Source organism: Oryx dammah, unplaced genomic scaffold, assembly GCF_014754425.2.
Source record: "Oryx dammah isolate SB20612 unplaced genomic scaffold, SCBI_Odam_1.1 HiC_scaffold_11077, whole genome shotgun sequence".
Lineage (NCBI taxonomy): Eukaryota > Metazoa > Chordata > Mammalia > Artiodactyla > Bovidae > Oryx > Oryx dammah.
The window spans coordinates 3005440-3018379 of record NW_024080471.1 but is presented as its reverse complement, the minus strand read 5'-3'; the positions used below and the strand labels follow the sequence as shown (position 1 = coordinate 3018379).

The 12940-nt window shown below is 39.0% G+C and overlaps 1 protein-coding gene across 2 annotated transcripts in view; it reads left to right on the top strand.

The window, feature by feature from the left end:
* Nucleotides 1–12940, top strand: part of LOC120860471 (muscarinic acetylcholine receptor M3) — a 392147-nt gene that overhangs the window by 129498 nt on the left and 249709 nt on the right. For both annotated transcript variants that reach the window (XM_040236291.1, XM_040236292.1), the window contains one exon: nucleotides 9107–9209. In XM_040236291.1, coding sequence (XP_040092225.1) covers nucleotides 9112–9209 — 98 coding nt within the window. In that variant the 5' untranslated portion in view covers nucleotides 9107–9111. The remainder of the gene's footprint in view (nucleotides 1–9106; nucleotides 9210–12940) is intronic.

Here is a 12940-nt window from a genome sequence, read left to right as displayed (position 1 = left end):
TTGTCCATAATAGGCTGGGTTCTGGAGAACAAAGTTCTAATTTATCCAATCAGAGTGTGATTGCAGAGCTTATGTTCTTTGTTGGTAATTAATACATGTTTTTGGTCCACTCTTGCTCATTAGAAAATCAGTTTGGGGTCTTATTCATAGAAAGAACGGTTAGTTCTAGATGTAATAGGAACAGGGGGAAAGCGCTATATTCCGTTTAATACATCACTAAGAAACTGAAGGGGACATTAATTTCTCTAAAGAGCATTCTTGCCTACATAGTTGAACACTGCCGTCTACATCCTTAATCAATTTCCACTTTGACTGACTTCATCTTGGGCTTCCTTCTCACTGGAAAATCTATAAAATGATCCATAAAATCTATAAAAATAATGTCAGCATGGAGCCTGTGCACACTCTGTGTTAGCCAGAACCAGGCTCAGCACCTGTGGACCAGAATCCCACTCCTGTGACTAGGAGCTTGGAGCCAACTTTCCCTGAAGTTAGCAAGAATCCAAATGTCTTAAAAGGGAAAAAAGGTAGGATGAAAATAATTAAATAATTAAGTCCAGTTTCCTTTCCCTTTTAAATGTTTTGAACTGTCTCTTTGTGTTCACTGTGTTGAACTGGTTTCTTTGTTCCGTTTGTTTCAATCATCCTGTTAAGCAGACTTAGGCAAAATGGCATTTCTCCATATGTGGCTGTTTCATTTGTTCCTGAAGGGGCCTCTCTTCTGCAGGCCAGGCTTACTGAAATTCATGTTTGTTGAATGTAAAGGACCAGACTCAGAAGTTTAACTAATTTTCTCAAATTACTCAGGTCTTGGCTTAAATGTGCCATGCAGGCTGATTCTGTGAAAGTTGTTGTTGGCTAAGAGATGAAGGGAGAAAAGTAAAGGACAACATGAAAAGTGTAACAAAGACACAGAAAGACTTTACACATAATCAAGGGATAAGGATGTGGAGAGTAAGTAAAGTAGACATCTAATGCTAACTAATATGTTAATAATGTCTTAAAGAAATGCAATCCACTAGAGTACTCTTGCCTGGAAAACCCCATGGATGGAGGAGCCTGGAAGGCTGCAGTCCATGGGGTCGCTAGGAGTCGGACAAGACTGAGCAACTTCACTTTCACTTTTCACTTTCATGCGTTGGAGAAGGAAATGGCAAGCCACTCCAGTGTTCTTGTCTGGAGAATCCCAGGGACGGGGGAGCCTGGTGGTCTGCCATCTATGGGGTCACACAGAGTCGGACACGACTGAAGTGACTTAGCAGCAGCAGCAGATGTTGGAAACATTTTAAATTAAAAAATTACAGACATATTCAAAAGTAGAAAAGCATAATCAACACCCTGTGCTCACCACCTGCCTTCAGGAATTAGCAGCACATGGGCAGCGTATTACTTTCTGGACACCCTTTTCCTAAAGACACTGGATTTGTTTTTAAATTAATTTATTTGACTGAGCTGGGTCTTAGTTGCAACGTGCAAACTCTTACTTGCTGCATGTGGGATCTTTGTTCCCTGACGAGGGATCAAACCTGTGCCCCCTGCATTGGGAGTGTCTTAGCCACTGGACCACTGGGGAAGTCCCAATACTGGATTATTTTAAAACAAATGCAAGATCTGCACATTCCCTAATGTACCTAATGCCCTGTTTAAAAAAATTTTTAATGACAAAATATTTTTAAGAGATCAGTTCTGATATTAATAAAAGAATAAGCCACCAATTAAAATTTCATTTTAATCTCAATATTATATTGAGATATAATGTATATACAATAACAAGCACTCACTTTAACTACATGTTTGGATGAGGTTAAACAAATTTATCTCCTGTGTTATTACCACTAAACCAAGTCCTGGTACATTTCCCTCACTACATGAAGTCCGCCTATTGCCCTACCTAGTCGGCTGACAACCCCTTGCCCTACCCTAAACCCAGGCAAATACTGTTCTGCTTTCTGACCCTTATATTTTTTTTCCTAGAGTTTTAATAATGAAATCCCTCAATATTCACGTTTGTGTCTGGCTCCTTTTGCTCTGCATAATATTTTTACATGGTGTTATAATGGTTTCAGTGATTCTTCCCTTTCTCTTGCATTTTTTAATTCCATTGTTTTACAGTATCAAGATTTTGCTTTCTCCAGTCCATCCGATGGGCATTTTTTTCAAGTTTGAGGCAATTATGAATGAAGTTGCTCTGAACATTGATGTATAAGTTTATGTGTAGACATATATTTTTATCTCTCTCGGGTAAATCCTAGGAGTAAAATTGCTCAGCTGCATATTAAACATATGTTTACCTACATAATAAACTGTGAAACTGTCTTCAAAAGTGGTTGTATCATTTTATATTCCCACCAGCAGTGTAAGAGCACTGTAGTTGCCACACATCCTTGCCAACATTCTGTAATCAGTTGTTTTAGTGGTATTGTGGCCTCTCATTGTGGTTTTAATTTATATTTTCCTAGTAACTAATGCTGTTGAGCATCTTCTTCATCGTATTCCTGGAATCCTCAGTGATCACCACTTCCTCAGTTCAGTGAGGCAATCAAGATGTGTTTGACTTTCCCTTTCCTGTGCCCACTTTCCAGAAACCTCTTCCAAACAAAGAACCCAGATATAGGTTTTTCTTTTCTTATTGGTTTCCTATCTCTGTCATCACAGCCCTGTACTACCTATTCCAGTTCCTCATAATAGTTACTTCATTTATTTTTCATAGTTTTCTAGGGTTTGGGGGGAAATAGGAGAGAGCTAGGCTGTCAGTTATACTCCATCCTTGTATTTTGTCATGGTTATGAGATGAAATCTCCATTACTTTTTGAGAAAACACCCTCTAGATTTATCAAGGGTAGATTGATAAAGATTAGATTATCAAGGGTCAGCCTCAAAAAGTGAAGTCCTATTGTACAGGGGGGAAACACTTCAACTTATTACATGTAGGCTCACTCTCTGATATTGAGATTATGATACCAAGAAAGAAAAGGAAGACATGCCCCCTTACTGAGTCCAAGGAATTCTGCAAAATAAGAATGACTGTGAAAGGAAAGTGATGCAATCTAATAGGTGCCTCCCAACTTTCTCTTTTGGAATTTCAGTCCAGAGAATGAGGTTTGTATTCATGAGAAGGAGGTGTGCCTAAGACAGGCAGCTAATTCATACGCAGCCCTTTGCCAGCGTCATAGTGAACTTAGCAGTGTAACAAGGTCAATCGGAGGAACGCCTTGGAACTTCTAGAGCGTGGCATGGATAGGACCCTGAAACAGCTGGAAAATGTGTCACTGGGGCTGGGGTGCCATCCCATAGAAGAAGATGATTCTGATCTGAAGGCTGCAACACCCGAAGGCTGGAGGTGCATCACCGTCAGACCTCTGAGACGGGTACACTGTCAGCCGGAGGTAAGATGAGGTCAAGTTAAACAGAAATGTCTACGCAACTTGAATTGGTCAAGAAATAACAGATGACAGGCATGCCAGTGGTAAACTTTACTATGTCAGCAGGGTTAGAAGCACCCAGATAAATAAGGAGATCTACCCCACAAGTCAAAGGAAATAGACAAAGTCACGTTTGGAAGTGTAAACGGTGTTCTTCTCTTCTCCATTTACTAAGCCACACTTCTCTGTGTGTGTGTACATGCGCACGCATGTTGAGAGAAAGAGTGGGAGAGAAAAGGTAATAGACTGGCTTATCCAAAAGAGATTGAACAGTACTTGAATTGCATTGAATTTTGCATTTCTCTTTATATACAAATGTAGAAACAACTGCGGGGGGAGGGGCAGGGAATGTGGTTTGTGAATTTCTAACGATTTGTGAGATTTACGGACATAGGAAGATAGGAAGTTCGTTTGCTTTCTAAGAGCTACAGAGCCAGGAGATAGGCACTGTAGCTTTTACCCCTTAATCTTACTTCTAGAGGGTAGGAGATGTTTTGGAGCAGCAAATGCTAGAAATTTACTGCCTAAAGCCAGGAGTGAGACCAAGACTAGAGAGAGATGAATATGATACCATGTGAGACAAAAGATGAACACTTGCTGGCTCACCCTTATTCTTAGATAGAGGTCAGCAAGCAAAGATTAGCTGTTGCTTCTTCAAAAGCATTTCCCTGCCCTGGTAAGACTAAATGGCTTCCCAGGGGTGGAGGAGATCCTGTTGGGGAGATGGGTGATGTCTTAATGAAGAAAATGAAGAAATGGGAGATTTCTGCAGCTAGCCAATTTTCCTTAGCTTTTTTTTTTATTTTAGGAAATGGGACAGAGGGAATGTAAGAAGATGAAAGCTATGGTACAACGGGAAAAGACTGTTGATCATAGATCTGTTTAAAATCATGTACATTAGTGATCATGTTAACAAGTCTTCTTGTTTTTATAATCCTACCTAATTTTCCCATGGACCATCATTATAAGAAACTGAATTCCACCTTCTGCTAAAATATATATGTATTTTATCTCAGCATCATCCTAAGTATATCTCGATCTCCAAACTCTTTCCTCCACTATCAAATAGTTAACAGTGTAACAAAATAATATTGTGTGTGCTGGAAACCAGTTAACCTTGTAAACACATATTCTAAATATATCGTGTTTGTGAGTCTGTATTTCAATTGAGTGGGTATTTCAAATGAGTACAGCTTTAAAATATATTATGACAATGGTGTTAAGATTTTTTAATGTATTCATAACTACTCTACCCTAGTACCACAGTTTTCTTTATTCTGGTCCTGTGGCTAGTATTTATTCACATATATGTTTTGTACCTATTTATAATCAGAACATACAATTTGATATATCACTTTCTCTGTATTGTGACTTAATTGTTACTTTAATGGCAACTTAATATACTATGGAGTTAACATGCCCATATTTTCTTAGATACCCTGCTGTGGGATACACAAATAGTTTCTATTATTCACTATTATGAATAATGCTGCAATAACATTTTCCTGAGTTTGGATTGTTTGCTTGGGATAATTTGTGAGTGGATTACTAGGTCCAAAGATATGAATATATTTAAGGACTCTAAATATAGGTATGGGTGAGGCAGTGATTCAGTGGGCTCTACATATGTATAATACAACTGAAATATGTGAGTCTATCAATTGTTTTCCCAATAACCTCAGCTGCATTTTATTATTTAAAATTGCATTTAATGCAATCTAGTTAATGCAATAAGAAGGCCAGTTCTTATTGTGTATTAAGTAGGTTAGCCTATCAAAAAATTACAATTTCTCTATTTGTAAACTAGTGACAGTGATATTTTCTTCACAAAGCTGTTGAAATGATCAGATGAATTCATCAATGCCTCGTGTTTGCTCTACAAAGGAAATTATTACTCTTCCTTCCCTCTGTCTGTGGCTCCCTCATTTCGTCCATCAACCCTCCTGCTCCTGACTCCTTCTTCAATAGATTAAACATTCAAGTTCTTTTTGTACAAATTTCCATAGAACCTGATGTCTCATTCCAGAGTTTACAGGAGCTAATTGTCAGGTTTATGCAGAGAACCAATCTCTACCATGCCAGCAAGTGCTGAATTATACCACAAATCACGGAGGTCAAATCTATCAGACCCCTTGAATTTCTTAAGTGTCCATACAAACAAGTGGGAAGTATACTCAGAATAAAATTGTTCCGTAAATTGCTCATTTTAGAGTTTTGTGTATAGCTCAATTTCTCTTTATATGACTTATCCAAGTTTTCTTCCTTTGGGTTGCTCAGAGATATTTTGATTTGTTTCTTTGCTTCTTTGCTTTGGTTTCGGGTGATGTTTCTGCTTCATCTGCTCTCTGCTGCCAGTGCCCAAGAACAAGCTTACCTCTGTGATAACGAGTGTGGTTTGTCAAGCAACTGCAACACAAGAGCGTTGCTGCAAGCTGCATATCTGGGTGGTACTGTCACTTGGATTTTGTCTGTCTTACATCTAATGCTTGTCCGTTCTCTAGGCATTATTGCTCATCTGTTGCCTGGAATTGGTTTCTATCTCGAAAGCCTCTGTAGCAGAAGCTGCCTTTTTAAGCAACCACTCTTCTTTAAAGCTAAAATAATTCCTAATATGTTATAAGGTCTCAGGAAGCCTATAACAGGCATACAGTTTCTCAATTGGAAAAGCATTGAAAATAAAAGCTTATACCCTATTTCATGAGGGCAAGGAGATTTGGGGGCTACCACAAGATTTTCCAGTCTCACTCTCATGATGAGAAATTGAACTGAGTAAGATGTATTCTAAGCAGTTTCACTTTAGAAGTTTAGAAGAGGAAAAGTGGGAGGAGGAGGAAGAAGAGGGAGGAAAAAGTCCCTCTCCAGTCTTTCCAGTCTCAGCAACTATATTTCTTGTCCCTTGGAGAACATCACAGGCCCTCTTTAGATTTTTTTCTTACATAAGCTATGTGTCATAGACAAGGTTTCTCCGTTTTTATATTACTAAACCTGCATTTCCCCCATCTCCGTGCTGGCTCTCCCCATTTTCATATGTTACAAATGAGTGCTGGCCTCTCTTCCTTTCTGAATAGATGCACTAATTCAACCTCTGGCCACAGTGCAAAGCCCTTTTATCCACACACTACATCAGCAAAGTTATTAAAGTGCTGATGAAGTCAGAAGCAAAACCCAGGAGGCCTGAGCAAGGCTTGTATGTAACAGTTACACAGAGGGCATCTGAGGATCAGAGCTGAATGTAGACAACCACCAGATTCTCCATGGTTGCTGAACGGTACACAGTCGCCAGTCTTGCCTTCAATATGGCTGCACGGAGAAGTCTTTTTTAAACATATCAAAACCCAGGGAGTGAAAACACATGAACTAATCATAATCTTTCTACCCCATGCTTGCTTTCCTAAAACTGGAAACAGAAAAGTTGATGGTGGCAGCACTTTGGTTGTGCCTGGCGTCTGAACTGCAGTGCAATCAGGAAAACATATGTCACGAAATAGGATGTCATACCACATGCTACACACCCCTCTCCCTGCACAGAGGGGGACTAGACTTGTCTACGTGAATCGATATTTTCCCCAGTTATATGAAGTTTTCTTTTAGTTTCTTTTATTATTATTTTGTGTTGAATATAGTTGATTTGTAGTGATTCAGTGTACAGAAGTGATTATGTTTTATTTACATATATATGTATACACACATTATATATATATATATATATATATGCATGCTGCTACTGCTAAGTCACGTCAGTTGTGTCCAACTCTGTGCGACCCGATAGATGGCAGCCCACCAGGCTCCTCCATCCCTGGGATTCTCCAGGCAAGAACACTGGAGTGGGTTGCCATTTCCCTCTCCAATGCATGAAAGTGGAAAGTGAAAGTGAAGTCGCTCAGTCATGTCCGACTCCCAGCGACCCCATGGACTGCGGCCTACCAGGCTCCTCTGTCCTGGGATTTTCCAGGCAAGAGTACTGGAGTGGGGTGCCATTGCCTTCTCCATATATATATATATATATATATATATATATATATATATATATGAAATTTTTCAGATTCTTTTCCATGATAGGTTATTACAAGGTATTGAGTAAAGTTCCCTGTGCCACACAGTATGTCCTTGTTTATCTAATTTATATAGTAGTTCATATCTGTTAATTTCAAATTCCCAATTTATCCCTCCCCTTTATTCCTTTTTGGTAGCCATAAGTTTGTTGCCTATGTCTATGAGTCTTATTTCTGTTTTGTAAATAAGTATATTAGTCATGGGCTTTCCTGATGGCTCAGTGGTGAAGAACCTGCCTGCCAGTGTAGAAGAGGCAAGTTTGATCCCTGGGTTGGGAAGATCCCCTGGAGAAGGAAATGACAACCCACTCAAATATTCTTGCCTGGGATATCTCATGGACAGAGGAGCCTGGTAGAGCTACAGTCCGTGGGGTTGCAAAAGAGTCAGAAACGACTTAGCATCTAAACACCAACAGTATTACTCAGTCATTAAAAAGAATGAAATAGTGCCACTTGCAGCAATGGGTAGACCCAGAAATTGTCATATTAAGTAAAGTAAGTCAGACAGAGAAAGACAAATATCATATGGTATCACTTACATTCAGAATCTAAAAAAGTAAACTTATTTATACAAATCACTTTCTGGCCTTGAGTGGGTCCCTCAACCTTGTGACTCCAGGATGAGATGGCATGTATACAGGAGTTAGGGAATAGTTTCAAACTGTATAGAGTTATTTGGGTGGGTGCTTGTGTCTGTACTGTTGGGCTGATTTGTGGTTATTTAAATCTGTAAAAGGATGTTCTGCCACTTCCTTTGGGCATGTTCTGTTCCCTCACATTATTGTAGACCCGATAGAAGGCAGCTTTCAGAACATGCCATTCTCCCTCACAGCTTCCTGTGTTTGAACATGCTGCCTGAATAACACCCTCCTCCCCCCACCTCGCCTCCAATCTCCCTTTGTCTGTCTGTTCCTCTCCTCGTCACCATTCAAGGCTTAGCTTACCGACCCCCTGCTTTGTGTCGCCCCGTGGGTCCTGTCTGCACCATGAACACAATGACTTCATCGTCAGGGTTGCTGTGGGTCCAAGTGTGGCCTTTCCTACTTGAGTGGACTTGGGTTTTTGAGGGCAGGACCAAATCGTATTCATTTTCTCAACCCAATATCTGGTTCTTGTTATTTACTCGGTAAATATTGATCAAAATGATGAGTGAATGTCAGATACTCACCGCCATGAAAGAAATTGTACTAGTCAGGTTCATGATTCTTCACTAATTTGCTATGAAACTTGTGAAAGAAACAACACTCAAGCTTTCTGTGTGTGATATAAATACATGCGCCCTATGTGCATATTTTAATGGGGAAGCTTATAAAGTATTCCTAATTATTGAAAGTTTCAAACTGAGAACATGTGACCATATCTACGAGATGTGTCACTTGTGGAGAAGTACGTTACACAAGTCGTTGCCCCAGTAACTGCTGTGAATCACTCCTGTAGCAGGATGCTAACAGGTATTGTGGCATGAAAAGGTTTCTTGATGAAATTCATTTGGGGAAACACTGGAATAAATCTCCATTTATGAAACCTGGGATTTCATTAAAATGCCATCTCACAATTCAGTGGTCCCAAGTTTCCTGCTTCTTCCTTTATCTTGTTTTAGATTTGATTACTTTTCCTTTCTCTGGTTTTCAGCTTTCATGGTGACATGGCATCTGGTTTCTTTCTACAAGGAAAGTTCAGCACGCAGCACAGTCTTTGATACATTGGATTGGTTTGAGGATCCTACCTGGAATAGGTATGTAAGACTTCCAGTGTTTGCTTTCTCATCCTTTGAGGACCCATGGATGTTATATCCATTTCCGCTTTTCTTGTTGTTGATTAAGAGTAGAATTTGTTGTGAAGAGTAAAGTTCATGTGTTAGAGGTGATCTTTGTCTTTTCTGCTTAGAGCATGTGTTTATAATATGACATGCAAGACTCCTCAATACGCTTCATTTCCTTTGTTGTGTGATGAATACAAATTAAGAATACATTCATGCCAGTAGAGAATGGAAATTTCATGCTCATATGGCTCTGAAAATAATGGAATTTAATATAGAAATCTTTTGAACTCAAGTATATGAAATATGACAGATCCCCTGATATGTTTATAAATATAGTATCCAAAAGTCTAACATCTAACAGAAAGATGTAGCTTTTTTTTCCCCAGAATAGTTCAGTCTTAGACAAACCTAAGTACCAAATTTTAAACTAAATGACTGCACATGGGAATTAATTAATGATTATTTGATCCTCTTAGTTTTTCCAACAAGTATTCCCGTGGTGAAAAATGACATAAATATGACACAGAGGCAAAAAATACAGTATTTGAAGGTGTTATTGTTTTATGAGTTATCTTGAAGGGGATATTCTGAAATTAGATTCTCATGAAATATAAGCTGTGTAGCTCCTGATTTAATTCAGTTCAGACTACTTTGATGAGTGTTCTGTGTGTGCAGGGGGCGGGGAGTGGTATGTTAGCTCTAAGAGATACTTGATTATAAGATTCATTGCTTTGTTGTATTTAATTTTCAAAATATTTTGGGGACTACTGTAGACCTTTTGAAATTTTGGTTTGTATTTAGAAAATCATCCAGCCTATATAAATTGTATTTTCAAAAGTAAAGCTGCCCTGCCCAATCCTCCTTCCCAAAATGTCTGCTGAAAACCACATTTGGGAAGTAGCAGAGCCTTGAGACTTAATTAGATATAACCTATGACCTTGGGGAAAAAAATGTTATGCTGTACTCCTTAACCCATGACCTTGAAAAAAAATGTTTTGCTTCCTTAGAGGGAGGGATAGAGGAAGAAAGAGGGAGGAAGAGAGGTAAGGAGGGAGAAAATAAATTCACAGTTGCCATGTGCCAAATACTCTAGGTCACCTTTATTCTTAATAAGGTATCAAGTAATTAATCGACATGTTTCCCTGAGTCTCTAGAGAATTTATCTTCTGCATTCTCTGAAAGTCTTAAATCTATAATTAGAGTTTAACCTTCCTGATTTAAGGCAGAAGTTGCAACTAGTCACCTGCATGTTCCAGCTCTCTTAGGTTGTTTATTGTATAGGGTTTTTTTTTTTTTTTTTTGCTTAACACAAAATTAATATATCAATACATGTGTTTTAAAAAATGCCAAATCAAAAAATCAGAAGAGTTCACGTAAAAATCTGGGCTTCCCATATTCTTTCTCTGGAAATGAATTAAATTAGTTGCTTGTGCCCAAATTCTAGCTGTCATACAAATTACCTCCCTCATCTTAACCTCTCCACATCTAACCCATCAAGTCCTCCAAAACCTTGCTGTGACCACCCAGTGGTTCTCAGCCTCAGTGTGAAAAGACAATTTCCTGGGTGCTCAGGCTGTACCCAGAAAATTAAGCCAATAGTTCTGAGTGTAGAGCTGGGCTTCAAAACTGTAGAAAGTTCTTCAGATAATTCTGATATGCAACCAAGGTTTAGAACCACTGCCCTGACATCTTCCTCTGTCCCTATATGGCAATGGCCATGCCCCGAGTCCAAGTCATACTCACCACTTTCTGGTCTTAACAGTTTTGTACCATCATCGCTAAATCACCTTCTCATTTCTGTTCTCGTCTTTGTTCAGTTCCATCCCCACTCAACAGCCAGAGTCACTGTTTCAGAATTGAATACCTAGTTAATGCATGCTTAAACCTCTTCAATAATAATAACAATGATGATAATAGCTGATACCTTGGTTGAATGAAGAATCTGAGTTGAGGCTTTGTTGAAGGATTAAGTCATTGGAGCATTAAATATCAGAAGCAAATGGGGGAGGCCCACATGAGGCCTATTGCCTAATCTGACAGTATCTTCTGCCTGCCTACTCCTACAGGCAGTGACCCATGGGCCAAAAGCATCCCTGACTTCTACAAATTGCCACCCAGTCAGTGTCCTGATGTCACACTGCTGTCAGGAGCAAAGGGGGGTTATAGCCTGGAAGTGACATTATTATAAGATTAATGTTAGTGCACAGCCATCAGTGTTTATTAAATGTCACTTCTTCCTAGTTGCACGATCCACCCAGCAAAGTAAGCTGATGCTAGTAAATTTTTAGGCGGACTAACTGAACTAGGGGTGTGTGTTTGTCAGGGTTAGTAGTTATACATGGAATCATCTCTCTTGCCGCTCTGACACACAATTCCTCCTTGTCACCAACAAATAACATAAATCCAGTTATTTATTTGAGTTATTTATTTGAGCTGCAGTGGAGACTTTTCTTTTTCAAAATGGCTGTGTAGAGGTGGTGTGGGCCATAAAGGTAGTTACTGGAGTCTTTCCTTTAGACTCCACCATAACCGGAGATGATATGCTTCCCATTGCGAGGGAAGAAGATAAGGTGGCATCAGAAACTTTTCATAAAAGACACCTTCTGATATATAGTGATGTTATTTTATTCAGAGTTTAAAAATAAATCAATAAATGCAAACTGCTTTGAAGCTGAGTGGAACTTGTGTCCATGTCTGTACCCCTTGTGTACACTGTAATCAAGTTTTGTTTCATACAGGTGACAGTTATTTTCTTCAATATAAAACCATCAGTGCTTCACTACTGACATTATAAAAAGTTCAAGGAGTTGTGTTAAGACAAAAATGTGCCTATGACATTCAGGTAATGGAGACCAATAAAGATGTTATAGCCTGAGGTGTTGAATTAATGCCTGAGACACAGTTATCCACTTTACCTTAGGGTCCTAGCTTACCCAAATAATATGTCTGGGCAGAGCTGTCTTACATCTAAAGAAACAATTGACATTTTCACTTCTTTCCTAAATGTTTATTTTGGAGGGCAAGTAGAAAACAAAATACAGAGATAGGCTCAAGCACATACTCACTAAGCATCCCTAGAGTTAAATTCCTCTGTCCACGGAATTCTCCAGGCAAGAATACTGGAGTGGGTAACCATTCCCTTCTCCAGGGGATGTTCCTGACCCAGGGACTGAACCCAGGCCTCCTGCATCGCAGGGAGGTTCTTTACTGTCTGAGCTATCAGGGAAGTCCCAAATACAGGATAGTGCTTGTTAATGAGATGTCTTTGTTTTTCCTTTGGAAATCAAGATGAACTGGCCATGTGTATAATTTTTCTTTGTGGTGAGTAGGTTTGTAATGAGGCCACAGATTCTTTTCATGCCATTTTAGAAATTGCTTGAAAGGATTCAGGCAGTGATGACCATTAGGTTTTAAAGTTTTACATTAGGACATGCAAAGCTTTTCCAATAAGATAAATTGATTTTTCTACATTCTTTGTATCACTGAGTGCCTGGGATATGGACAGAGGAAGATTAAAATCTATCTTATTGTCACCACATGAAACAGCTATCAAGAAGGAAATTAATAGTGTCTGAAATGAACCCTGGGTTAAGCATAGCTCATGTTGTATTTTTACTATTATTTTTATTCACTTTAATCAGAGAAGTTCCCTAAACCAATTAGGATTCATTTTTTAAAATCTAAAGTAAAAGGTAAATGTATCT